This window comes from Aquarana catesbeiana, linkage group LG07 (genome assembly GCF_042186555.1).
Source record: "Aquarana catesbeiana isolate 2022-GZ linkage group LG07, ASM4218655v1, whole genome shotgun sequence".
Taxonomy (NCBI): domain Eukaryota; kingdom Metazoa; phylum Chordata; class Amphibia; order Anura; family Ranidae; genus Aquarana; species Aquarana catesbeiana.
Genome location: NC_133330.1, coordinates 62,963,995 through 62,990,192, shown reverse-complemented (window position 1 = coordinate 62,990,192; position 26,198 = coordinate 62,963,995). Strand labels below are relative to the sequence as shown.

General features: G+C 40.5%; 1 protein-coding gene across 1 annotated transcript in view; it reads right to left on the bottom strand.

The window, feature by feature from the left end:
* DNAH12 (dynein axonemal heavy chain 12) overlaps positions 1–26,198 on the bottom strand; it is a 253,222-nt gene that overhangs the window by 173,717 nt on the left and 53,307 nt on the right. Inside the window, exons 3-11 of the mRNA XM_073592248.1 lie at positions 24,586–24,676; positions 23,874–23,900; positions 21,734–21,923; positions 19,663–19,738; positions 19,246–19,404; positions 14,225–14,420; positions 12,435–12,623; positions 9,767–9,923; positions 1,756–1,847 (exon numbers count right to left, since the gene is read on the bottom strand). Coding sequence (XP_073448349.1) covers positions 1,756–1,847; positions 9,767–9,923; positions 12,435–12,623; positions 14,225–14,420; positions 19,246–19,404; positions 19,663–19,738; positions 21,734–21,923; positions 23,874–23,900; positions 24,586–24,676 — 1,177 coding nt within the window. The remainder of the gene's footprint in view (positions 1–1,755; positions 1,848–9,766; positions 9,924–12,434; positions 12,624–14,224; positions 14,421–19,245; positions 19,405–19,662; positions 19,739–21,733; positions 21,924–23,873; positions 23,901–24,585; positions 24,677–26,198) is intronic.

The window sequence follows — 26,198 nt, the reverse complement described above, 5'->3', positions numbered from 1 at the left end:
AAAAAATAAAAACAACAAACATGTTATACTTACCTCCTCTGTGCAGTTGGTTTTGCACAGAGCAGCCCAGATCCTCCTCTTCTTGGGTCCCATTTTGCTGCTCCTGACGCCTCCCTCCTATCGAGTGCCCCCACAGCCAGAAGCTTCCTATGGGGGCACTGGAGCCGAGTCACAGCTCCGTGTGTCCATTCAGACACGGAGCCCCGGGCTGGCCCCACCCCCTCTCTCCCCTGATTGGCTGACTGACTTTGATTGACAGCCGTGACAGCCAATGTGCCGCTGCTGTGTCTGAGCCAATCAGTAGGAGTGTACCAGATGGTTTAGACATTTGTGGACATCGCTGGAGAGAGATGGGGCTCAGGTAAGTATTATGGGGTGCTGGGGTGGCTGCTACACACAAGGTTTTTTATCTTAATGCATAGAATGCATTAAGATAAAAAAAACCTTCTGCCTGTACAACTCCTTTAAATTTAGGCGTAAAACTTCTTTATTTTACAAATAAAAATGTAATAAAGTATGCACTTATGACACTGGATTAATTCAACACATCTGTGTGTTATCAGATTCTGCCATCAGATCGTGAGGTGTAGTAAGATGGCACCACTCCATCAGATCGTGAGGTATAGTAAGATGGCGCCGCTCCTGAGGATGTTATTCTGACAAAACGCATAGGTCAGGGCTTGAAGCATCATTGTGTCACTTCCGGTTTCAGGTTCTTTGATCCTTTGAACGCAAGGTGTCCTGGACAAATTGCTTACTGTTTGCTTTGATTCTTCACTTACCATTGTAAGTGTGTTTTTAGCATTTAAATCAATAAATTTAATCTATTGGATCACATTATGAGATGCCTTTTTGTCCACCCGTAACTATGTGAGTGTATTCAGTGACCAGACTTGGGGAGGTGGGAGAGGAGATACTGGATATCACCCACAAGGATTGGAAGCATTTTACGTGTGGTGCTTTTGACCCCTTCAGGGGTTCAGCCATCTGGTGAGTGCGGATCTGAGGGGGGAGCATGAGTGAAGTTCACCCATTTCACCAGTGATTATAACCACACTATTTATTTATGCACAAGTAACTTTGGATTGGGACCACCCATATGGACTTATGAGCTCTTTTTGTTATATTTATTGCTTGTTTTTCCATATAATATTTGCTTTACACATATGAAGTTTGCACACTAGGCACGCTAGCAATTTATGTCTATACAGCTGAATGAATTTAATACACAAGGATGAGTTAGAGGTGATGTAACTATTTTTTCACATAGATTTTTAAGACAGGGTGTGTGTATTTATATTCTCTCTTTTCTTTTTGTTTTTATTTTTTTGTATTTTTTTATTTTAATAGGTGGCACACAGGTTGGTGAGATTTTCGTTATTGCTCTGCTCTGCCCCCTCCTCGCTCACTGAAGCACTGAGCTGTGGAGGGAGCGGGAGCAGCTGGCTCAGGCCCTAATTGGCTTGCTGAGAGGCTGAGCCAGATTGTCAGTCCGAGGTGGGGAGCCTGGACTGACTCTGTGATGGGTCACAGGAGTGCAAAACGAACTGCACTCCTGTGATAAACAGGAGAAGTACAGCAAAACGAGCTTTGGCTGTACTTCTCCTTTAAATGTGAGATACTTAAAGGGCATACCAAAGATGCACCAATTTATAATCACTATATAAAAAAAAACAGGACGTCTGGAAATCAGAATTAAAGTCAATAAATTTTTTTTTTTTTGTAACCTATACCTAATTACTTTTTCAAACATACCACTGTGTATTCATCAAAGCTGTGCTCTTCAGTTAAAAACGTCTGCACTTTCTCAACGGCAGATCCATCCACAAGCCAGCTGTAACTTTCCACTAAAATAAAAAATGAAAAATAAAATTGTTACAGAAATGTGAAACTCTCCTGCATTAGTCTCTTTGTTATTGGAAATATAATCAACCAAGGCAGAACTGTGGCTACATTTCCCCAGGCTCTAATGCAAAATGGTAACCAGCAATTCCAGATAATGTAGGCCTGCGAGAATGATAATTCCTGCTAGCTGACCAACTCATTCGTTTCTCTTTGTTTCTGTCCTCATGCAATGACAGGAAAAAGGACAAGTATAGTAGAATCAGATTCTTAACTAAGCCCCCTAGTGGACCTCAAAAGATAGGGAGGCTGCCATTTTTAGCCTCCCTCTAAAACGCCAAATGTCTGTCTGTCTCTGACCTCAGTAGTCTTTGCCCTGAAAAAGGAAATGTGCTCAACACTGCATACAGCACAGGTGTCAAACACAAGGCCCGTGGGCCGAATCCGGCCCTCCAGGCCATTTCATGTGGCCCTCGCACCTTTCCTGCAACTGCAGGAGAGCTCCAGCCCCCCTCCAGACCTTTACTTTCTGCTTTCAACCAGTGCATCCAGCTTCTTCCCGGCAGCAGCATAAGGAAAGGGGGGTGCACTGTGATGTAAGGGAGAGTGGGACTCAAATTCTTATGATGGGGTGGCTCTTGACATCTAATGTATGGGGAGGGGATGCGCTGGACATCTAATCTTACAGACACAACCGGCCCTTTTGAGGGCAATCATAATGCTGATGCGGCCCACGATGAAATTGAGTTTGACACCCCTGGCATACAGTATATATCCTACCTGAGTGTTACAGCTGCAAGTGTCCTCTATGTGTGCAGTTTAATACCCCCTCCCCCCATATTGTGGTCAGGTATCATCTATTTGATGAGCGACTCTAGCAAAAAATGACTGCCGGTATTATACATCTTTGTGAAGAAGATGCAGCATATTGGTGACTGTGCTCTTCCCTCCTGTAAGCAAATTCCCTGTGTTAGACTGATAGTGCTGTGAAATACAATAGACCCTTAGAAGCTCAAATTGCTGGCCCTTACTCTTTCACTTTGCGTCTTATGCCACGTACACACGATCGCACATTCCGACAACAAAATCCATGGATTTTTTCCCGACGGATGTTGGCTCAAACTTGTCTTGCATACACACGGTCACACAAATGTTGTCAGAAATTCCGAACGTCAAGTACGCGGTGACGTACAACACGTACGACGAGCCGAGAAAAACGAAGTTCAATAGCCAGTGTGGCTCTTCTGCTTGATTCCGAGCATGCGTGGAATTTTGTGCGTCGGAATTGTCTACACACGCTCGGAATTTATGAGAACGGATTTTGTTGTCGGAAAATTTGAGATCCAGATCTCAAATTTTGTTTGTCGGAAATTCCGAAGGAAAATGTCCAATGGAGCCTACACACAGTCGGAATTTCTGACAACAAGCTCCCATCGAACATTTGTTGTCGGAAATTCCGACCGTGTGCACGCGGCATTAGTGTGCATGCGGTTATGGGAAGATAACATAAAGACATGGTTATTTCACTTACGCAAGCAGTATTTAAAAATAAATGAAATGATTTTTAACCACTTCAATACTGAGCACTTTCACCCCCTTCCTGCTCAGGCCAATTTTCAGCTTTCAGAGCTGTCGCACTTTGAATGATAATTGCGCGGTCATGCAATACTGTACCCAAGCAAAATTTTTATCATTTTGTTCACACAACATGAGGTTTCTTTTGGTGGTATTTATTCACCACTGGGTTTTTTACTTTTTTCTAAATAAACGAAAAAAGACAAAAAGTTTTTTAAAAATATATATTTTTCTTTGTTTCTGTATTCGTATTTTGCAAATAAATAATCTTTCTTCATAAATTTAGAACAAAGTGTATTATGCTGCATTCTTTTGGTGAAAATAACCCAAATCAGTGTGGATCATTTAGCCTGTGTGAACGTTATAGAATCCACAAACTATGGGATATATCTGAAAATGGATCAATCCTGATCTGACAGCCTCTTATCACATTTCTTAAGGCCTGAAAATGCCAGAACAAGACAAATATTCCCCAAATGACCCTTTTTGCAAAGCAGACAGTCCAAGGTATTTAGTTAGAGGCATGGTGAGTTTTTTGAAGTTGTAATTTTTTGTCATAATTTTTTGGAAAATGAAGAAATTGAAAAAAAAAAATTTCATATATTTTTTTTTTTGTAATATACTGTCACCAGTGCAGTATAGCGTTATCATATAATGGGTGAGGCAGAAATCAGGGACACCGACTGGTGACAGTACAAAAAAAAAAAAAGTTTAATAATTGCTTTTAAAGAAAAAATTAAATTTTGTTAATTTCTTATTACATTTTTTTCCTTTTTTTTAATGATTTTTTTTAACACACTGTGACTAGAGCAATGTTATGCTACCATAGTAACATTGTACTACTCTGGGGAAGTGATTTTTTTTTTTACACAATATGTTTGCATATAGCAACGCATTACATTGCTATACGCAAGCATTTTACTGAATGAAACTGATTAATTCAGTCTGTTTTGTTTTGATTAGCTGTGATTGGCCAGAGTTAATCACGTGGTACAGATGGTCTGTGATTGGCCATGTCTGTACCATGTGACCTCCGTGACTAATCATAGCGGGTCACATGACAGTTGTATTCAATGGATGGCATGAAAGGAAGCCATCCATTGTTTACAACTGTCATGTGACCTGCTGTGATTGGTCACGGCGGTCAGATGGTACCAACAGGGAGCCAGTAATCAGATCGATCGTGTCCAGGGAACAGATCACACTACTGCGCGGCCCTGCAATCGGCGCATCCTGACAGGACGTCATATGATACCCAGTCAGGATAAACTGAACCTCAATTTGCTATTGGCCAGATGGAAAGGTGTTAATTAGTGCCCAGTTTAACATTCCCTTCTGATTTAAAAAAATTGTTTCAATGCTGGTTCCCCAGGCCTAGAAGGAATGGCTGATGGGGGGCTTACTGAGAAAAAAAAATAAAAAATTGTTTCGGATCAATGATCTAAAAAAGTGCTAAACTTGTTTGCAGAAGGGAGGAACACAAACATGACCTTAACCAGTTTTGCGGCTCCTTGCTTGTCCAGTTGAGAGGCTAGGGGTAGGGAGTTGATCAAGGAAGTCGAACCTCAAAAGTACACTTTTTCTACAGTCACCTATCAGATGGGTGAATATCTGACCAGAATTTAGCGTTTACAATGTTAAACTGTGCACATGAATCATGCTCGCAGTTGTAACATTAATGTAAATGTACATAAATGTAGGATATAAAAACTTTTCTTTTCTTTCTCACTTGTGCGACTTGTCCTGCGACTTGGGACTGCAAAGTCGCATGACAAGTCATACCCCATGATTTACAGTGAGTACCATTCAAATCAGTGACTTCAAAGTAGTCCCTGCACTACATTGGTCTCACTTTGATGCGACTTGAGGTCCATAGACCTCAAGATTACACAGGCATTGCTTCAAGTCACGTCAAAGTCGCTGCAAAATAACGTGACTTTCAGGTCGCACAAGTGTGATAAGGGCCTAAAGCAGAGATATGCAATTAGCGGACCTCCAGCTGTTGCAAAACTACAAGTCCCATCATGCCTGTGACTCTGGGTGTCATGCTTGTGGCTGTCAGAGTTTTGCTATGCCTCATGGGACTTGTATTTCTGCAACAGCTGGAGGTCCGCTAATTGCATATCCCTGACCTAAAGCCTCGTACACACAATTGGATTGTTGGCCAAGAAAACCGTGGACTTTTGTCTGAAGGGCGTTGGCCAAAACTTGTCTTGCATACAAACGGCAAGGAATTGTTGGCCAACAAACATGAACGTAGTACTACGTGGTTTTTCAGCTCTTTAGCGCCACCCTTTGGGCTCCTTCTGCTAATTTCGTGCTAGTAGAAGTTTGGCGAGTGTTTATTCATGCTTTTCAGTTCGTTCTTTTCATTTTGTACTTTTCTTTTCGCGCTTTTCATTTCGTGCTTTTCATTTAGTTTCTGAATGGCCGTTCGTCAACCAGACATGTTGCAGAATCGGGGGAGATAACGTGTTATTTATTATTGGCCTTGGAGTTATTGCTTTGACATTATTTTTTTGGTTGAATAATGATTTGATTTGGTATATTTTCTATATTTTTGGATGCAAAGAATGCACCTTTTGGTTAAGTTCTACTGGCAGATAGCATGTCTAATTTTATTTGTTTTCTTTTTTTAATGCACAATAAAAAAAATGTGAAGAATAATACTTGGCTATGTGTTTTACTTCAAATGACAGTTTGGGAGTAGACAGTTACATTTAAAAAAATACAATGTAAAATTGACAAGGGACACCAACATAGTTGTATCTTTGATCTTAAAAACTTCGGGATAATGGTGTTGTGGTAACTTGCAAAAAAAAAAAAAAAAAAAAAGCATAATAATTATTCTTGCTATCACTAGAAAAAAAAGCCTTTGAAAAATCGTTTGCAATAACTCCATCAGTATCACCAGCAAAGCAGCTTCATTATTATCCCATTAAAGAAGAAGAGAATGTGCGCTGCATTTCGAGATTTCATAATTTGCCACATCACGAATGTTAATTCTCCGTTATGAACGCTAGTTTACAAGACCGACCGCTTTCTGGCTCGTCCTTGCTTCCGAGCATGCGTGTTTGTACTTTGGACTTTTGTCCGACGGACTTGTGTACACACGCTCGTAAAATCCGACAACACACATTTGTCCGCGGAAAATTTTAAAACCTGCTATCCAACATTTGTCCGTGGAAAATCTGACAACAATCGTCCAATGGAGCATACACACGGTCGGATTTTCCGTCAACAGCCTGTCATCACACATTTCCCGTTGGAAAATCTGATCGTGTGTATGAGGCTATAGAGCAGAAAAACGTCCAAAACTGTCTAGATGTGAACGGAGTCTAATACTTTTTTTAACCACTTCACCTCTCACATGTTCTTCTCCTATGGACCAGAGCAATTTTAAAATTTCTGCTCTGGGCTTATTTATTCAGCGATAACTTTGTCATTACGTAAGATACAAGGGTAATACATATATTTTTTTTTAAAAGAACAAACAAGGCTTTTTTTTGTAATTATTGTCTTGCAACAACTTTTTTTTTTTCGCAATCCTTAAGGCGACCAATGATGGTTTGAATATCGGCAAGTTCACCAGGGAGCGGCCAAGATTTAAACCATGTATGGGCAGGCTGAAAGTACCCAAGTTGATTGAGCTTGGTTACAGCCAGCCTGTCAGATTTTACATGCGATTATTGCTAGCGGCTATTATAGCCGCTAGCAGTAATCACTGTTTTCTCCTGGCTCTGTGGGAGGGATCAGTGTTGATGGGGGAATTGAGAAATCGCTCTGACTATGACCGGGTTTAGACAATTAGACATAACAAAACTAAACAAAATGCACTTTTTTTTTTTTTTTTTTTTACCAGTGTTGGTTGAAAAATAAATAGTGTTACTGCAGATAAAAAGTGCACATTTTATTCTGTAATTTGTTCTTTTTAAAATGACACTAAAACTATGATTCTGGTACAAAGCATTACAATGTTATTTACAAATGGAATAAAAGTTTTTTTTTTTTTTTTTCAATTTTGTGCTTTTTTTAAATGTGAAACATGTAAATATATGTTATATGTGTAAAAATATTAACAAACAAAACAAATAAATATTTTTATTTTAATATTATTGGTTAATAACATAGAAACTAACAAAATAAATAAGCAGGAAAATAATAATTGATTGGATAAGGAGAATAAGAAGTTAATTACGGCTGATTAGAGTAAACTAAGGGGTTAATATGGGGTTAAACAAAGAAACATTTTATTTAACCACTTGTTGCCAAATGATGTACTGGTAAGTATGAGTGGTTATACCGGGGCTATGGCTGCAGCTGCAGTCATGACCCCGGTATCTTTTTAAAGGGCCAGCGGTGTTCTACAATATAAAAGCAATCCTAGCGGCTAATTAGCTGCTGGATCACTTTTACAGGTGACAGGATGGGTCGTCCCCGTCCCCACCCACTCTCGCCGCTCTCTAGTGCCCTTATGGGTTCTCCCATCTTACTGAGGAACCCAAGACTGAATCTTGATATTTATTCGGTGTAGCATCATCAATTGGGCATTATATTGTGTTTTTGTGCATGAAATTCATTAAAGTGTATTTTTTTTTTAAATTGCATTTGAAAAACCACTGCGTAAATACCATGTGACATATACAATTGTAAAAACTCACTATTTTATTCTCTAGGTTAGAAAATATATAATGTTTGGGGGATATAAGTAATCTAGCAAAAAATTAGAAATCTTTCCATGTAGGAGAGAAGTGTCAGAACAGGCCTGGTTTTCAAGTGGTTAAAAAAAAAAAACCTTCTTTTTCCAAAAGTCACGTGACGTCAGAAGGGGGCAGTATCACCAGGTGACGTAGCCAGGTGGCCCCGCCCCTTGCCTATATAAGAAATGTCAAAGCTTGAAGCGGGCATACGGCGGGAGGCCTCCCAGCAGGTGGAGCGTTTTTCATTTTTTCTATTTTTTGGGTCAGCAGGCGGCGTGATTGACGATGGATTTACATCGAGGGAGGCTATATATTTTTTTTTTAATAAAGGATTTGTCAAAAACTCTTGTGTGGTTATTACTTTTGTACACTTTTTTGGTGAATGGGTAGGGGTACTATGTACACGATACCCATTCACATGGGGGGGGGGGCGGGATCTGGGGGTCCCCTTGTTAAATGTTAAAGGGAACACAGAATGTCACTTGCTCAGGCATCACACATCCAATCAGTGAATTTAAACCATTCTCTGATTGGATGTGGTGAAAAGTATGACATCACCTCTCTGCCTCGTTCAAACAGAGAATGTTTTGCATTTTTGTTTATTTTTTACTGAGAAAATGCAAAGCAATCCCTGAATGGCACCCATGCTGAGTGGCTGAACTCATGTGTTTACCATGGGTTCTAAGTAATTTTCTATCAGAAAAACTGATAGTTACATGTAAACAAAAAGTGCCAGTTAAAGCCTGGTCCTTAAGTAATAGACGGATCAGCCATGATTATTGGAGTGTTTGCTGGACAGCAGTGTCAAGTTTAAAAGGACAGTCACCAGGTTATTAGAAAGAGAAAAGCTGTATCAGTAAGTTATGTTATGATTTTGGTAATCTGTTGCCAAAAAGGGCACAGCATCTGGAATTCCGACCAAAAATTTGTAGTAGGGCACCATATGGGCATACAATGCCAACACAGATCACCAGTTTTGGGAAAAATTTAGTGAGGACAGATGCCATCCTGTACCATTGGGTCATGATCTTGTAAGTGATCTCTTGGTATTCACTACAAATCAAGCCTTTATGAGCAAAGAACAAGACCCTAAAATTCTGACTGTCTGTAAATGTAGTCTGCACATTCCTATCCCGCTTGTGAAGGTTATGTCGGGTCTAGATGGGAGTATATGCTTACTAATAGACGATAGGCAAGAGAAAAGGTTTGCCTAACCAAGACCATGACATAATTCTTCAAATGACGTTAGGAGTTGACAGAACAGGTGGGGCTTGGGCAGGGAGTGCAAAAAATACAGTAGTTGTTGCTGTCTCCGTATACATAGCACAGGAATACTGGGGTCAACATAAAAGGTAGAAGTTGTATTCCAGTCGTTAGAGATGAGGAGTTTAGAGGACCTCACAATTCCCTAATCCAGCCAATTAGACTTTATCTGTAAGCCCCAGAACAAACTCTGGGTGACATATAATGGGTGTCACAGGGGAAGGGTGACTCTGCAAATGGTTAAATTTTCACTTTTAAGCTAAATTTTCTAATTAAATGAAAATGAATGTTATATCAATTAAATTAAACTTTAAAATCTGTCTGGATTTCTGTTTTAACTACCTGACGTTGCTTACTGCTGTCTACCAGTAAGGATTTTTGCTTACCATATGTCTGGAAATGTATCATGGGTTCCTTTAAATTGTGACTTATTGCTTCTTTCAGCTTAAGAACAGCAGAATTGATGATGTAGTCAGATAGCTTGGCCTCAATAATCTGAACTGTATTGCTGCCAGACAGCCAGGACTGAACGGTCTGAACATTCTGAGGAAAAAAGAACAGGCTTAATCAATGTATGGTAATCAGTCTTTCAGCAGCACAGACAAACAGGTTTAAAAGAACTTAAAGTGGTTGTTAACCCACTTATATAACTTTATATAAGCCCCTCTGTGTCTTAATATCAAGTGCTCCTGTCTGTGTGTTTTATTTAAAAAATGTCTCCTTTACCGTATTTCACAGCAGTTCCCTGTGATCACGTCACCAGCCCACTGTCTCCTCTGCCCGGCTGACAGATGCAGTGGGCAAGGCCAAGATTACCCTGCTGACATCAGCCAGGAAGCGAGAAGGAGAGAAGAGAAAGAGAGCTGGCCGGTCACGTGATCGTGGGTAACCACTGTGAAATCCGATAAAGGAGGCATTTTTTTAATAAAACACACAGACAGGAGCACTTGTTTTTAGGACACAGAGGGGCTTATATAAAGTTTTAACAGTTATGAGAGCAGCAGGAGCGGAGGGGGCGATCACTGATACAGGGACAGACAGGCACGGAGGGGAGGGGGGAGGAGGACACAGGAGCACATAGGAGGACAGGAGGGCTGCGGATGACGGAGGGACGTAAATTTACCAAGGTGTCAGGGCTCAGCAGCCATGATACACCATGGTAAGTTTACAGGGGAGGGTAGAAACTGGCAGGATCAGCCAGGTATTACAGGGGGCCAAATGACACAGCACAAGTACTGTGCTGTATAAAATGCTTTAAATGGACAGGATCCATTTTTTTGGTTTGGCTTTAAGTAGTCAAGCCATACAAATGATATTTTGCCTATATATTAAAAGAGAAGTATGGGATTTTTTTTTATCCCATAATCATACTTACCTAGGTGGATGCAGCATCAGTCCGATGCTGCATCTGTCCCCCGACGCCTCTTCACTGAGAACTGAGCCACCGATGGCTCGGTTCTCTCACCTCCCCAAGCAGAGAGCTGCTGCCTGTCAATCAGCAGCTCTCCTGCTCTGCTCCTCCATGCTCACTGGAGCGCTGAGCTGTGGAGGGGCGGGGAGTGGCTGTCTCAGCGTCTTAGCCTCTCGCTGAGAGGCTGAGACACCAATCAGTCCAGGCACCTTGCAGATTCAGACTCCCAGAGTCGGGATGACGCGGTGCCTGGACCAATCTTGGTGACAACAGCAGAGAGCGGACTTCAGACCGCTCTCTGCTGAAATTGGGTCACAGGAGTGCAAAACGAATTGCACTTCTGTGATCTATAGGAGAAGCCCAGCCGAATGAGCTCAGGCTGGACTTCTCCTTTAAAGGCAGTCTTGAAATTTAGGGAGTCCTGACACATAGCCAGTTTACTGACCTCATTTTTATTTCTACTTCTCTACTTTCTACTGATACCGTCTGGTCACCCCCTGCCTACAACCTCTACTGGGTATCAAAGGAATAGCAGGAAACTGATGGAAGCATCACTTCCCTCTCCTTTTCTTGGTGGAGGTCTTCTTGGCCCATATGTTTGTATCCTAACTGGCTCAGACTGCAACCAGTTCTACTCTACAAGAAGCAGATAACAGGCACTCACATTAATTTCATTTATAAATATGAGGTGTGACAATTTATTCCTGGAATGGACTGGAAAAAATAAATGTTTGTGCAGGAGCATTGTCGTGATGGAGAATCCACTTGTCAGGCCAGAGTTCCAAGCTCTTCCTCCAAACAGGTTCCCGTGAACTTTTCAGAATTTCCAAGTAACAATGTTGGTTGACTGTTGTACCATGTTCTGTGAACTCATAGTGAACTATCCTCTTGTGATCCAAAAAACACACCAGCATAAGCGTACAAGGGTTCATACTCTGTCTACATTTGCATCCATTCTTTATGTTTTTTGCTGCCCACTTCTTGCATCATTGTGGACACCTTCCTGCCCCTCCTTAAACCACTTATGCCATTTAAAAACACTTGATTTCTTCATGGAATGTTCATCATAAGCCTGTTGTAACAGAGCTAAAGTTTCACTCACACTTTTACCAATTTTCGTAAAAAATTTGATGTTAATTCGCTGCTCCAGATTCCCATCACTCATTTTCCACCAACAGCGCAATGCATACATGCATACAAAAAAAAGGTGCCTGCATCCATGTTTTTCAAAATATGACCACATGAAAATTGCACAGTGCTTTCGCACCATGAAATTTGCCTGCGGTTCCCGTACCTGCAAATACGCTGCAGGTTGAGAAGCGTGGGGTGCCATTGAGAATGAATGACAGCGCCACGAATTTCTGTAGAGCAGCACATTTTGGCTGCGGGTGATTGCGGGTGCAGGAGCGGGTGCAATTCCCATACCCGCAACCACCCGCATGGATGTGAACCTAGGGTAGAGAGTCGCATTGGAAGTGGTGGGTCTCACCAGCTGCAAAGCAGGAAGGGACAGAGAGGAAGAAGAGATAAGCTAAGAATAAGGGTGTCAGCAGATGCCCTTTGCAGGAACACTGACACTTTGCCCTGCACAAGCAAGTTGGCAATGTCACTTTAAAGAACAGCTTTAAAAAATATACTGATACCTGCAAGGTCTTTGAGACTCTGGTCACAATAAACAAAATGGCTTCTTCTAAGTCCTGGAAGCTGGGATAAAAATCCATTCTCTCGTCATCAAATGTAAGCTGCATTTTGAAAAGTGGCAAATACTGTGGATCCTCAGGGTCAAACAATTTTACAAAAGCTTCTACTGTCCTCAGTAAGAGGTCTTTAATCTACAAAAAAAAAAAAAAAAAAGAGCGTAGTTAGATTGAGCTAAACATAGGATATACAGTTAGGTCCATATACAGTATATTTTCATACTTTTGGCTCTGTATGCCACCAGAATAAAATTAAAACGAAACAATCCAAATGAATTTGAAGTGCAGACTTTCAGCTTTAATTCAAGGGGTTGAACATAAATATCCACGATCATCCACCACTGTTATCTTCCATGAACATCCAGGCCTTTTTATGTTGCTGAGCTCACCAGTGCATTCGTCTTTCTTCATAATGTACCAAACTGTTGATTTGGCCACACCTAATGTTGCTGCTATCTCTCTGATGGATTTGTTATGTTTTTGAAGCCTTACAACGGCCTGTTTCACTTGTATGGACAGCTCCTTTAAATGCATGATGTAGGTTCACAGCAATAGATTCCAAATGCAAATACCACACTTAGAAACAACTCCAGACCTTTTACCTGCTTAATTGATGAAAAAATAATGAAGGAGTAGCCCACACCTGGCCATGAAACAGCTTTTGATTCAATTGTCCAATTACTTTTGGTCCCTTGAAAAAGAGGGATGGCTATTCTTAAGAGCTGTAATTCCTAAACCCTTCCTCCGATTTGGATGTACATACCCTCAAATTAAACCTGAGAGTGTGCACTTTCAGCCCATTTTATAACTATAGCTTGAATATGTTTTGGTAAATTCCTGAAAAAAACAAAAATTGTGCCTGTGTCCAAATATATATGGACCTAACTGTATATGAACTGTCATTTCTGTCCCCTGCAGATAGAAACAACTATTTTTTCTCATATGCATATTGGTGAAAGAGCAAAGGTTATACAAGCTGAAGTCACCATTGCAGCCACACAGATTTTGGTTTACCAAAGTTACATCAGGGAAAATGTGCTTTAATTGGTTGCTAAGAATAAATGCATTGCACAAATGCTTATCATTACACTACTGAATATGCGTATATAGCTTTTGATAAATGTTCCAGTTCAAAGAAGGGGTTAGAGCTGTGGTCACCAAACTGCGGCCCAGGGTCAGGATGTGGCCCTTTGCTTGCTTTTATCCAGCCCTTGGGGCAAAATTTCATTTACTGACACCAACGAAGGGGCACAATTCCTACCAATGACACCAATGTTGGGGCACAGTTCCTCCAAATGATACCAATAATGGGGCCCAATGATACCAATGATGTGGCACAATTCCTACCAATGATACCATTGATGGAGTACAGTTCCTCCCACTGACACCAACCATGGGATCCAACATCACCAATGATGGGGCACAATTCCTGCCGATGACACCAATGATGGGACACAATTCCTACCAATGACATAAACAGTGGAGCTCACTGACACCAACAATGGGGCACAATTCCTCTCAATGACACCAAGGATGGGGCATTGTTTACTTCAGTTGATGCTGGGACATTTTTTACTCCCGATGGCCACAGTCCGCCCCCCCTAAAGTCTGAAGGACAGGGAACTTGGCAATTGTTTAGAAAGTTTGGAGACCCCTAGGTTAGAACAATGGGGATACCCCACTTTGTTTCACTTTGATACAGGTGCTACTGTTATCTGTTCCATAACTATACTTACCTGATTGGACATAAGGGTGGTGACACAGCTGTAGAAGGAGTCTATTTTGTCAGGTTTAATGAGCTGCAAGGCTTCTTTACTGGTAAAAAGATTGATCACTTTGGGGTACCAGATGTTCATTAACTTCTCTTCTGTCTTTGCACAAGCTAGGGAGACACTATTCTTCAGTGATTCACATTCAACAGGCCCCTTTGATCTGCCAGGACACATGAAAAATTCATCAAATCAGTTACATTACTTGGGATTTAGCTCAGTCTTAGGGCTCATTTACACTTGCAGTAGCCCGCTAAAGAGTGATCCACTCTGGATTGCTTATCAGAGGACGTTTCACAGGCAGTGAAGTCCCCTCCTCATTGCCTGTTTTAACCCCTAAAAACTTATACCACCATGCCGCAACCACTTGCAAAGTATTGCGCCTCTAGCAGCATGTCTTTACCCCCTATAGCAGCTTGAGTGGCGGTGAAAACAAGACTCAACTCTCTGTTTTTACCACCCCAAACTGCAAGTGTAAACTATGCTTTAGGGTTACCATTGAAAGAAAGATTTTCAGCCAAGAAACAATAAATGAAGCCATTCACAGACAGCACTATGTAACTGCAAGAATTGTTAGAATAAATTAGCAATTTACATATGTAAGTATACTGTAAATCAGCAAAGACCATGAAATAGTTTGCAAGCTCAGTGGTTGGGAAAAAAAACTTTAATTTTTATTACTGTAGTCTTGGAAAGGCAAAGTTCTGCTTTATGGCTTATTCATACAGACAGGAGAAAGCCCATGCATGCATTGTGTGCAAGCAGCCACAGCAAGAACAGAGCTGCTGTTACATAGGATTAGGGCCTCAGCACAGGAGATAGATTGCAATCAGAGCTGGCAGTACTGAACACTCTATTATCAGCGCAGTTCAGTATGCTGAACCTGGTAAAACCACAGGTGCAACGTTACTGAACTACCCACCCGGCCACAGATCCATCCCTGACACAGCCCTTTAAACAAAGTCTTCAGCTATTTTAGACCCCTCTAGGTCCCTTTTATTGTAACACCTTCACTGACCACTTTATTCTTAGCCACACAGCACATGCAAAAAATATTTTGTAAAGATAATTATCTTGATGGCCTACTTTTCCCCCATACAATTTTGCTTGATCTAGTATTATATTATACTTAAAGAAAATGATACCCCAACATTTTCTATTCCCGATATGTGCCTGTTGTACCATGTACGTGTGTTAAAAAGTAATCTGTTCTCTTTGTATTGCTTTCTTTGTGTGAAATATCTAGTGATCCTGCCAGTTCACTTGCTTTCCTAGCTCAAGCTGACCACGTTAGCCATGCGTGCACATCTATCCCAGTGTGGTCAATTTTTTGACTGTGCTGGGAGAACAGCCTATCTGTCCTTCAATGCTAGACTTCGGCTAATACTCCCCCCCCCCCCTCTCTTTTTTTGTTTTCTTTATAAGTGATCAAATTTTTTCTGTTCTCTGAGAACAGAGAATATGTGATCACTTATAAAGAAAACAAAAAAAGGCTCTCCAAAGGCTCTGCCAAAGAGGGACTGTTTGGATCTTTGTCCTGGACACACTTTCCCCCTGTGGATTAAATGAAGAATAAGATGTAAGGACAATTATATAGCATTCTTTTTCCTGACTATAGTAACCATCATCTACCCTTGTTGCTGCTTTTTCTCAGGATGACATATGTTTACAATCTGAAATAAACCATCACATCCCCATCATTATTATACCACTGCAACTAAATCCATTATTATTTACAGGCATAACTCTTCTAGTCTGGGACGGTCTTGCTTATAACACAATAGTAAGTACCCATATAGCGAATAAGTATTTTATACATACAGTGTATTTTGACCTTGTTTTGGATCCATTTATTTAAAAATCAGTTTCCCAGATAGCAAGGATAACTTGCCACAAATTTGTGGCAGTGTTGAATTGTAAGTCTGTTAACTTACTGCACATTTTTATTGGCAAGTTGTACACTTGCAGAGCATGTGAAGCACAAGTTCTAGTTGACACTTTTTCAATTTGTAGCAAATTTGCATGGCTCTTCTCTAGCAAGAGCAAAGTTGCAGTGGTGAGTCTACAGCAAGAGCTCTGCAAATCTACAGCATGAAAATTCAGCTACAGTGACCCCTGTGGTAGGATGACTATTGCACAACATAACTGAACCAGAATTTGCAGAAGACTTCCAGAATGTTTGAAAAGAAAGTTGATCTGGAGTCATGCAATGCGGACTTGCTGAAATTGTGCAACAAACTTGTGAAGCCTGGCAAGTCTACCAAGAGCTTAGCAAGTCAGTTTCAAACTTATAGCACAATTGCTTGCTATCTGGGTTATTTTTTTTTGTTTATTTAAATTTTTTAAAATGTATTATATATTATACAATCATACTTCTTCAGGTGGGGAATTACATTATTGTTTTTCAGATGAAATGACTTACATGATAAATATTTATGCCTTATATCTGCTATTATTGTTTTGATGAATTCCTTATTGGTGTGGATTATTCTTTATATATTTATTTATTTCTACATGTTTTTAATCAATTTATCTTATATGTACTTTTAATACCACTTTAATGTAATCCAGACCAGCTGGTTTTTGTAGTTCGTTTCAGGCCAGCTGGTAAAAATCTAGAGCTCTCATGGACCTTACTATGCCTAAAGGTGAACGCATGCCACATAGCGTCACGGCACATGCTGTGAAATGTGTCACACTGCATTCTGGTCTTTGGTGAAGTCACTCTGCCAATGCTGCACTCCACACTGCACTCTGGAGCTCACCACTGGGGAGAAACAGGCCAGCCTCTTCCTCATTCCTGGTGCACTACCAGCAGGATACCCAGGGTCCACCTTTTGCACACACCCAGCCTGGCGTCCCTGACCTTCATGATGAGCCTGCTCTTAACCATGTTAATCTGAGTGGCCCTAGCAACTTGGGTTTAATAAATATACTGGTCTACAGCACTTAGAGGCACTTTTTCCTCTGTTCTTATTTCCTATGTGAGTTAGAGCATGCTTCAGCTCCTGGATCAGCTTGCCCTAGTGAAGGACCTTCTGTTTGCGCCTGCTATCCTTCTTTTTTTTTGACGTATACTTTAAATCTGGTCTATAAATTATTTTGCTAAGATGAGGAAGTGAAATAGCAAAAGTTATATTGTTTGCATCCTGGACTGGCAGTATCAAAAACTTTGGGGTTGATTTACTAAAGGCAGAAAGACTGGGAACTTTGCAAAGTGCAGTTGCTCCAGAGCTTAGTAAACGAGGTAAAGCTTCACTTTGCAAAGAATATCCAATCACGTGCAAAGAAAATTAAAAAAACTAATTTTTTGCTTGCACATGATTGGATGGTGGAAGTGAGAAGAGCTTCTGCTCATTTACTAAGCTCTGGAGCAACTGCTCTTGTAGTAAATGAACCCCTCTATTCTCAGTGCAGCTCAGTAATGCTGTGTCTCGTAAAACCACATTTGCAACCTTACTGAGCTCCCTACCTGGCCACACATCTGTCCCCAACTCGGCCCTCTAAACAAGGTTGCATGAAAATTTCTTGGGTATATGCAGGGTTTTGGGACTTTAAATGAGGCCCGTGACATAATATAGTCGCATGCCTCCATCCCTGAATCTGAAATTTTAATTGAAGCACGTGACACATAGCTGATAGAATGGTCAAATACATGATGGCACATTTATTATTTCATTCATATATATATATATATATATATATATATATATATATATATATAAATACAGATATCATGATGGCATATTATCATAATTCATATATATATATATATATATATATATATATATATATATATATATATATATATATATATATATACACACACACACATATACAAATGTCATTAATAATATATTGCAATATAAGGTAAAATTGTGAGCTGGCTTGTAATCCATATCATAAAATATATATTAAAATCATTATTGATTGCAGAAAGTTCATACTAATCGAAGCTGTAAACACATGATTATAATGCATCTAAATAAGCTTGGCATGTGCGTTTCGTGGAATTCACTCCACTTCTTTAGGAGCAGATGCAAGGTATGTATCTGCAAAAAACATATACTGTAGATACCAATGTAGTTTTCATGGTTAACTCAAAAAAGAAAAAGAGGGGAAAAAAAGTGTCCATCCCTGAGTTACTTACGGCTTACGGGTCAGCTCAAGATTCAGCATGCAGTGTTGCAAATTGAGTGCTGCCGGTGATGTGTCTGTCCCGGGAGCTGTGGCAGTGGCCCGTGGAAACCCAAGGCACACACGTGCAAACCCCCAGAGGAAATCTGGAGCTGACTTATAAGTAATTCAAGAATAGACACTTTTTCTTCCCCCTTTTTCTTTTTTGAGTTAACCATCAAAACTGCATTGGTATCTATATATTTTTTTGCAGATACGCACCTTGAAGAAGTGAAGTGAATTCCACGAAACGCACGTGCCAAGCTTTTTTAAATGCAATATAATCCTGCATTTAATGCTACGATTATTATGAACTTTCTGCAATCATTAATGATTTTAATATATATTTTATGATATGGATTACAAGCCAGCTCACAATTTTACCTTATATTGCAATGTATTATTCATAACATCTGTATATATATGAATTATGATAATATGCCATCATGATATCCATATATATATATATATATATATATATATATATATATATATATATATATGAAAGAATAAATGTGCCATCGTGTATTTGATCTCTCTACCGGCTATGTGTCACGTGCTTCATTTAAAGTCCCAAACCTTTTCCTTTAAAAAAAAAAAAACATGAAATTTACTTTAAACTAAACAGCAGGATATTAAACAAAAATATGTTAACTGAAAATATACCTCTAAAGAAAAAAATGTGTACACAGAGCAAATTAATGTTACACAGCCCTAGACTTTATGTCAGTGCAAGTAATATTATTCCATGTGTGCTGACTATCAGTCTCATTAGTGTACTACCTACATAAAACAAGGCCCATTCATTTTACCTGTAACCAGAGAGATCAGCAATGAGTAGACTTGAAAAAGTAGAGTAGCCCAGTTCTAGCATGGTCCTTAAGGCTGGATGGAGTGGGTGCAAATTCTTCTGGATCTCATTTTTGGCTTGCACAAAACTCTGATGCCATGGCTTAGAGTAATCCAAACCCCTGAAATGACAATGCATTTTACCCTTATATCCCATTGAATAAAGCAAGGAATACATTTTATAATACCACTTGGATACCTTTACAAAAAACAGTCCCACTAAAAAGCTTGTATTGTTAAATATCATTGGATTTGGACAGGTAAGGGATAGATATATAGACTAAAGACAGAACATTGACATCCTTATAATTAATGCAACAATATAAAGGTCTACCTCCTCGTCAGAATTACCTTATTTTCTAAAGATAAGGATTACTTACGTGAGATCCTCAGGCAACAGATCAGAATCTTCTGATTCCAGACCTTTTACTTCTGGTTTCACCAAAATACTTTTCACTAAACAGGAAAATAGAATAAAACAATATACTGTGATATAACAATTAACACAATTATGATCGCAAGAAATCCCAGTCCAAGGAATCGTCAAATGAAAAGCTTTTTTCACATCTATGTATTTTGTTTGCGTTTGTGCAAACTTACAATAAGATGTGCGATAACATACACACATAACAGCAGACCACAACTGGCTGTGTACAATGTTAATCTGTAATCTCCCCAGAAGGATAGTGATAGTGATACTGTCCCCTCAAGTGATGTGGAAGGTATACTAATTATAAAATTTTACTTTTCTATCACTTGTACCCTTTGGAGATACAGTCAGCAGGTGAGTAGACAGGGGCTTTGAAATTATAAGCAGACCTTACTTTGTACTGCTTCAGTTCATAGTCCATATAATAAGATTATAGCAATGCGATAGGTCAGTGATGGCGAACCTTGGCACCCCAGATGTTTTGGAACTACATTTCCCATGATGCTTATCTACTCTGCAGTGTACTTGAGCATCATGGGAAATATAGTTCCAAAACATCTGGGGTGCCAAGGTTCGTCATCACTGTGATAGGTTGTGTAACCATAAAATGTCCATTTACAAATGGCAGCCTCCACAAGGGGATTGGAAGCAAAATCCAGCAGGAGCCCGCTCTCACTGCTGTCAGTCTGCAATCTAGACCAGGAAGACTACTCTGCAGTAGAGCAATCTGAAAGCGAGGCTTGAAGCGCTCGGAAGTGCAGCGTGGAAGGGATGACGTTGATGGCGGTGCAGAGGACGTTCTATGTGGACAGCTTTACCCCAGATGCCTGCATACTTAGATGTGCCTGTTTTTATCATCAACCATGTGAGTTGCTAAATGTTGTACTTTCATTAAATGTAATCATATTGCTACACTTAGAGGCACTTTCTTCTCTTTTATATTCACTTGTGACGTGACGCTACTTGTATTTAAAAAAAAATTGCTCTTCTTGCAAAACATTCGCAGATTAAGTTACTCGCAATCCAAAGTTTTACTGTACCTTACTATCTATTTACTAAGGCTAGCAGCATAAGGGTTAAAAATAGTTAATGTTGATTGAAAGAGTTTAGTCCCTCTTCATGGTAAGTGACCACGTGTTGCATAAAAGAGAGGCTTCTTTGTACTTAAAAAAAGGCCAATAAACTGAAATCTGCACCCAAAAAAGATTTAATAATATAGCTCATCACACAAAATGTATGTTATTTCTTTATTACATTTTATTTGACACCTAAAAATGTACATTTTTGGATTATTTAACTTGGGGGGCAGTAAAACCGCAACTTAACCACAGGGTTTTACTGTTCCCCAACCACTAGAGTGAAAGAGCCCCCAGGCAATCACATGGTCTGCTATAGCCATAGTTATACCCTTGGATGACAGATAGACAGGAGCAATAAACATCTTTCGACTTAGGCAGACCATACACGGTGCAAAAGAGACTCGATTCCCCCTGTCAACACAAATAGCGCCGAGCCATTGTCTCTTCCCGGTGAGGGGGTGGGGGAAGCTATCCCTGTCGGGACAAGACAGAGATTATTGCTAGCGGCTATACCAGTCCAGCAGGCTGGTTGTACCCAAGTTGATCGATCAACTAGGGTACATTCAGCCTGCCCACACACAGATCGAATTGCGAACGGTTCCTGCTGAACCAGCCAAGATTTGAACCGTCTACGGCTGGCATTGGGCAGTCACATGGTATGCTACGGCTACAGGTATACCTTGAATGACAGATAGACAGGAGCAACAAACAGCTTTCTTCTTAGCAGGGAACTGGAATGACATAGTCCTTCACCATACAAGCATCACCAACACATTATCTGGAGGATTTAAAACCCCCCCATCCCGCTTTTCAGTGGCAGCATTTACAGTTTTTACTCTTCTCAGTATACAAAGAACAGCCCAGCAAGGTTATATTTAAAGGAACACATTGGGAATTACCAAAATTCTCAAATTAAATTAAATTCAGTCAAAAAATATTCACCCAGGTGTCTCTTCATGCTCTTTTCAAAGTCTTGTGAAACTTCCTCTAAAAGGTCCTGAATAAGAACCTCCCTATCCTTGCCCTTCTGCAGCGACTGGGGCACCAGGGATAGCATTGAGCTTAGCCAGTGCTTCTGGATGGGCACCACGGGGCTGGACTCCACACACTTCTTCATGTACAGGTAATTCATCTGCAAGAGAGAATATCTTACAGCAAGAGATCCACCTATATAAACAAAGAGGTTTTACACAAATCCAATCAATTCAGAGGGCTCCAGTTTGCCTCTAGTTGATTAATGAACTGGGGTCTAAATCTTCTGAACATTAAATGAAAGTGATGTGTTCTCCCTTTTTTTACTGCAAGTAGAAACTCCTTTTGAAAAGCGACAGTTCGGACATCTAAACCCAAGAACAAAAATGTAATATATTGTATCTTGTCAGTTCTTACATGTGGTGGCTGCATTAGATTTCATTATTTTCTTAGGCTAAGAACATTTTCAGCAAGTACAGAAATAAAACTCTTGAGCTCGCCAGAAATGTAGTGTCCTTCTCACTTATTTGTGAGCTGAACTGAAAACAATCAGTATTATCTTCTTTCTGTAAACGACTAATCCCCCCCCCCCCCCCCCCATGAGATAAACAAAGGCAGACATTAGACTGGACTACAACAGTGGTTCTTAGCATAAATACAGTGGACTAAGCATAGCCCCCCTAGGACAGGAAGTGTGTTATTGATAGGATTACCAGATGAAAATACATTAAAAAAGACTGAAAAGAGTGCAGCCACCCCATATAAGAACTGGTATACTGCAGGATATTAAATGCTTGCTTTTTGAATTTGAATATGCTTTAAAAGGATGTTGATAGAGATGCATCACCAGAATTACATGATTTTCTGATCAACAGCATCTACCAGTTATTTCATTTTAAAGGGTTAGTCTTGGATGGGTGCCACCAGCTTAAATCCACACTACTTTTTTTTTTTGGTATCTAGGGTACTACCAAAACTGAAATCTCCATACCACTTGCCTAGTTTTGCTATCATGAGGGTATCTCACTATCACTGTTGAATTTTTAATCTTTTATACGATAGGGAGAATTCAGGTGAAGTATGAAGACACTCAGATGATGCTTAAGTCAAGTGCGACACCTTTGGAGGCCAGACCTGGGGAGGTCCCGCTGAAAAGCAACACAAGGGATACAAGATGCCAGCGAGTAATTTTTTATTAACGGCATCTGCCAATAACAAAGACACCAGTGTTTGCTTGTTAGTTGTTAACTTGTCCCAAATATAATAAAAAAACTCCTTGTGATCCAGACAGTGATCATTAATCTCTTATGGCAAGCATGTGGTTGGCCAGGCAGGGCAGGTTCAAGCATCCCCACCTTCCTCTTTTATTTCCCTTCCCCATTTCCTCTAAACTCAAAAACAACCCCCCCCCCCCCCTCCTTCCCTGACCCCTCCTAGTCTTTCTTTACAAAAGTACCTTTCTTTTAGGTCTTTATATTCCTCCTACTCTTACCTGCTTCTTCTTCTCATAACATATCTATTGTTAAAGAAACTTGAACATCAGGCCTATCCGATTTTGAGATGGGAAGCCTTTTACCCTTTTTATACCCCAATTCTGGTTTAGGGCATAGAAGTCTGAGAAGGTAGTCGGGAAGCATATATGCTTTTGTGTGATGTTGATAAAGTCAGATAACCCATTGTATTATAGATTTATGATGTATCTGATACAAACTTGACTTTTCTACTATATTAGTTATTGTGTTGTCTTCTTAAATAAATGAAAAAGTTAAAAAAAAAAAAATCCTTGACAGCAAAGTCCAGAAACCAGCAAGCTTTTTATTCAAAACAACTGCCATCAGCCCATACTGTGCTATGAAAAACCTTGATGCATTTCGCACTTTAGTTCTTACCTATAAGCCTTATGAGCAAGCACTAAGGTGCAAAATGCATCAAGACTTTTTCTAAACTATGTAAGTTTTGTAAACATTGTATTTATGCAAGTTTTGTATTGCATTTGTGCAAGGACTAGGATGTAGAGTTGGTTCAGAGGAGGTCAGTTCCTCATGTGTTGGCAGATTGTTTTATTCCTCTATAATCAAACAATGGCGTGCAACCTAAAATGAGTTCTTACCCTGAGTTTCCTTTGCTCACTGTTCATCTGTAAAACAGAATAAACAAATCATTACTCCAACTTAATTTTATTGTCAATTTCCTGACCAGAGAACATGAATAAAACCACTATTTAGAGAAGACAGAGGCTATCCTCCTGAGGTATGTAAGTAGCCGGTGTGGGAGTTATAGAATACAAAAGGTTAGGAGGGCTAGGGAGGTGGGGTTAGCGTAACATATCCAAACTATTTAAATCACCACTGCGGCCATTTAAAGCAACTCTGTCAATCAAATGTACCCAAAGGACAGCCAGAAGAAGGTAATTAACACTCTTCCATCCCACCTAGCCTACTCTCACACTCAACTCATTAGATCTTCGCTGTCTTACAGAGCTACGGCCCCAGGCATATTATTCACATCCAACACCTATAGAAGAGATGGATGACCAACTGTACCGCAGTGTGCTGTGGTTCTATTTGCTGGCACCAACATCACAGTAATGACGTAGGGGCCAGTGGATGGAACCACAGAGCACAGACAGGGGGGACACAGGCATCTGACACTTCCAAATGTGGGACACGAAGATTCTGTAGGAGGCTGTAGTTCTTCGAGAATAAAGATTTGAATAATGGACGTAGGGATAGGTGAGAATAAATCATCTTCTATTCCAGGCTACTTTTTGGGCGCAGTTTTTTTGGGAGGGAAAGAGCTTCTTAAAGAAGGATTACACTTACAGTTGATGGGAGCTGTGGCTCTGGAGGTGTGGGCACCCTCCTTTTGTTCTCAGAGACAGTTTCTTCATAAGCCTTTAAAGCCTCCTTCATTCTACAATACAGAGAACACATCTTGAAACTAAAGACCATAAAATGAAAGGCCCATTCATATACAGTATACAGTATCTCACAAAAAAGTGAGTACACCCCTCACATTTTTGTAAATATTTTATTATATCTTTTCATGTGACAACACTGAAGAAATGACACTTTGCTACAATGTAAAGTAGTGAGTGTACAGCTTGTATAACAGTGTAAATTTTGCTGTCCCCTCAAAATAACTCAACACACAGCCATTAATGTCTAAACCACTGACAGCAAAAGTGAGTACACCCCTAAATGAAAATGTCCAAATTGGGCCCAAAGTGTCAATATTTTGTGTGACCACCATGATTTTCCAGCACTACCTTAACCCTCTTGGGCATGGAATTCAACAGAGCTTCACAGGTTGCCACTGGAGTCCTCTTCCACTCCTCCATGATGACATCACAGAGCTGGTGGATGTTAGAGACCTTGCGCTCCTCCACCTTCCGTTTGAGGATGCCCCGCAGATGCTCAATAGGGTTTAGGTCTGGAGACATGCCTGGCTAATCTATCACCTTTACCCTCAGCTTCTTTACCAAGGCAGTGGTCATCTTGGAGATGTTTGGGGTCGTTATCATGTTGGAATACTGCCCTGCGGCCCAGTCTCCTAAGGGAGGGCATCATGCTCTGCTTCGGTATGTCACAGTACATGTTGGCATACATGGATCCCTCAATGAACTGTAGCTCCCCAGTGCCGGCAGCACTCATGCAGCCCCAGACCATGACACTCCCACCACCATGCTAGACTGTAGGCAAAACAAACTTGTCTTTGTACTCCTCACCTGGTTGCCGCCACACACGCTTGACACCATCGGAACCAAATAAGTTTATCTTGGTCTCATCAGTTCACAGGACATGGTTCCAGTAATTCATGTCCTTAGTCTGCTTGTCATTAGCAAACTGTTTGCAGGCTTTCTTGTGCATCATCTTTAGAAGAGGCTTCCTTCTGGGACGGCAGCCATGCAGACCAATTTGATGCAGTGTGCGGCATATGGTCTGAGCACTGACAGCCTGACCCCCCACCCCTTTAACCTCTGCAGCAATGCTGGCAGCACTCATATGTCTATTTCCCAAAGACAACCTCTGGATATGATGCTGAGCACGTGCACTCAACTTTTTTGGTCGACCATGGCGAGGCCTGTTCTGAGCAGAACCTGTCCTGTTAAACCACTATATGGTCTTGGCCACTGTGCTGCAGCTCAGTTTCAGGGTCTTGGCAATCTTCTTATAGCCTAGGCCATCTTTATGTAGAGCAACAATTCTTTTTTTCAGATCCTCATAGAGTTCTTTGCCATGAGGTGCCATGTTGAACTTCCAGTGACCAGTATGAGAGCGTGAGAGCTATAATACCAAATTTAACACACCTGCTCTCCATTCACACCTGAGACCTTGTAACACTAACGAGTCACATGACACCGGGGAGGGAAAATGGCTAATTGGGTCCAATTTGGACATTTTCACTTAGGGGTGTACTCACTTTTGTTGCCAGC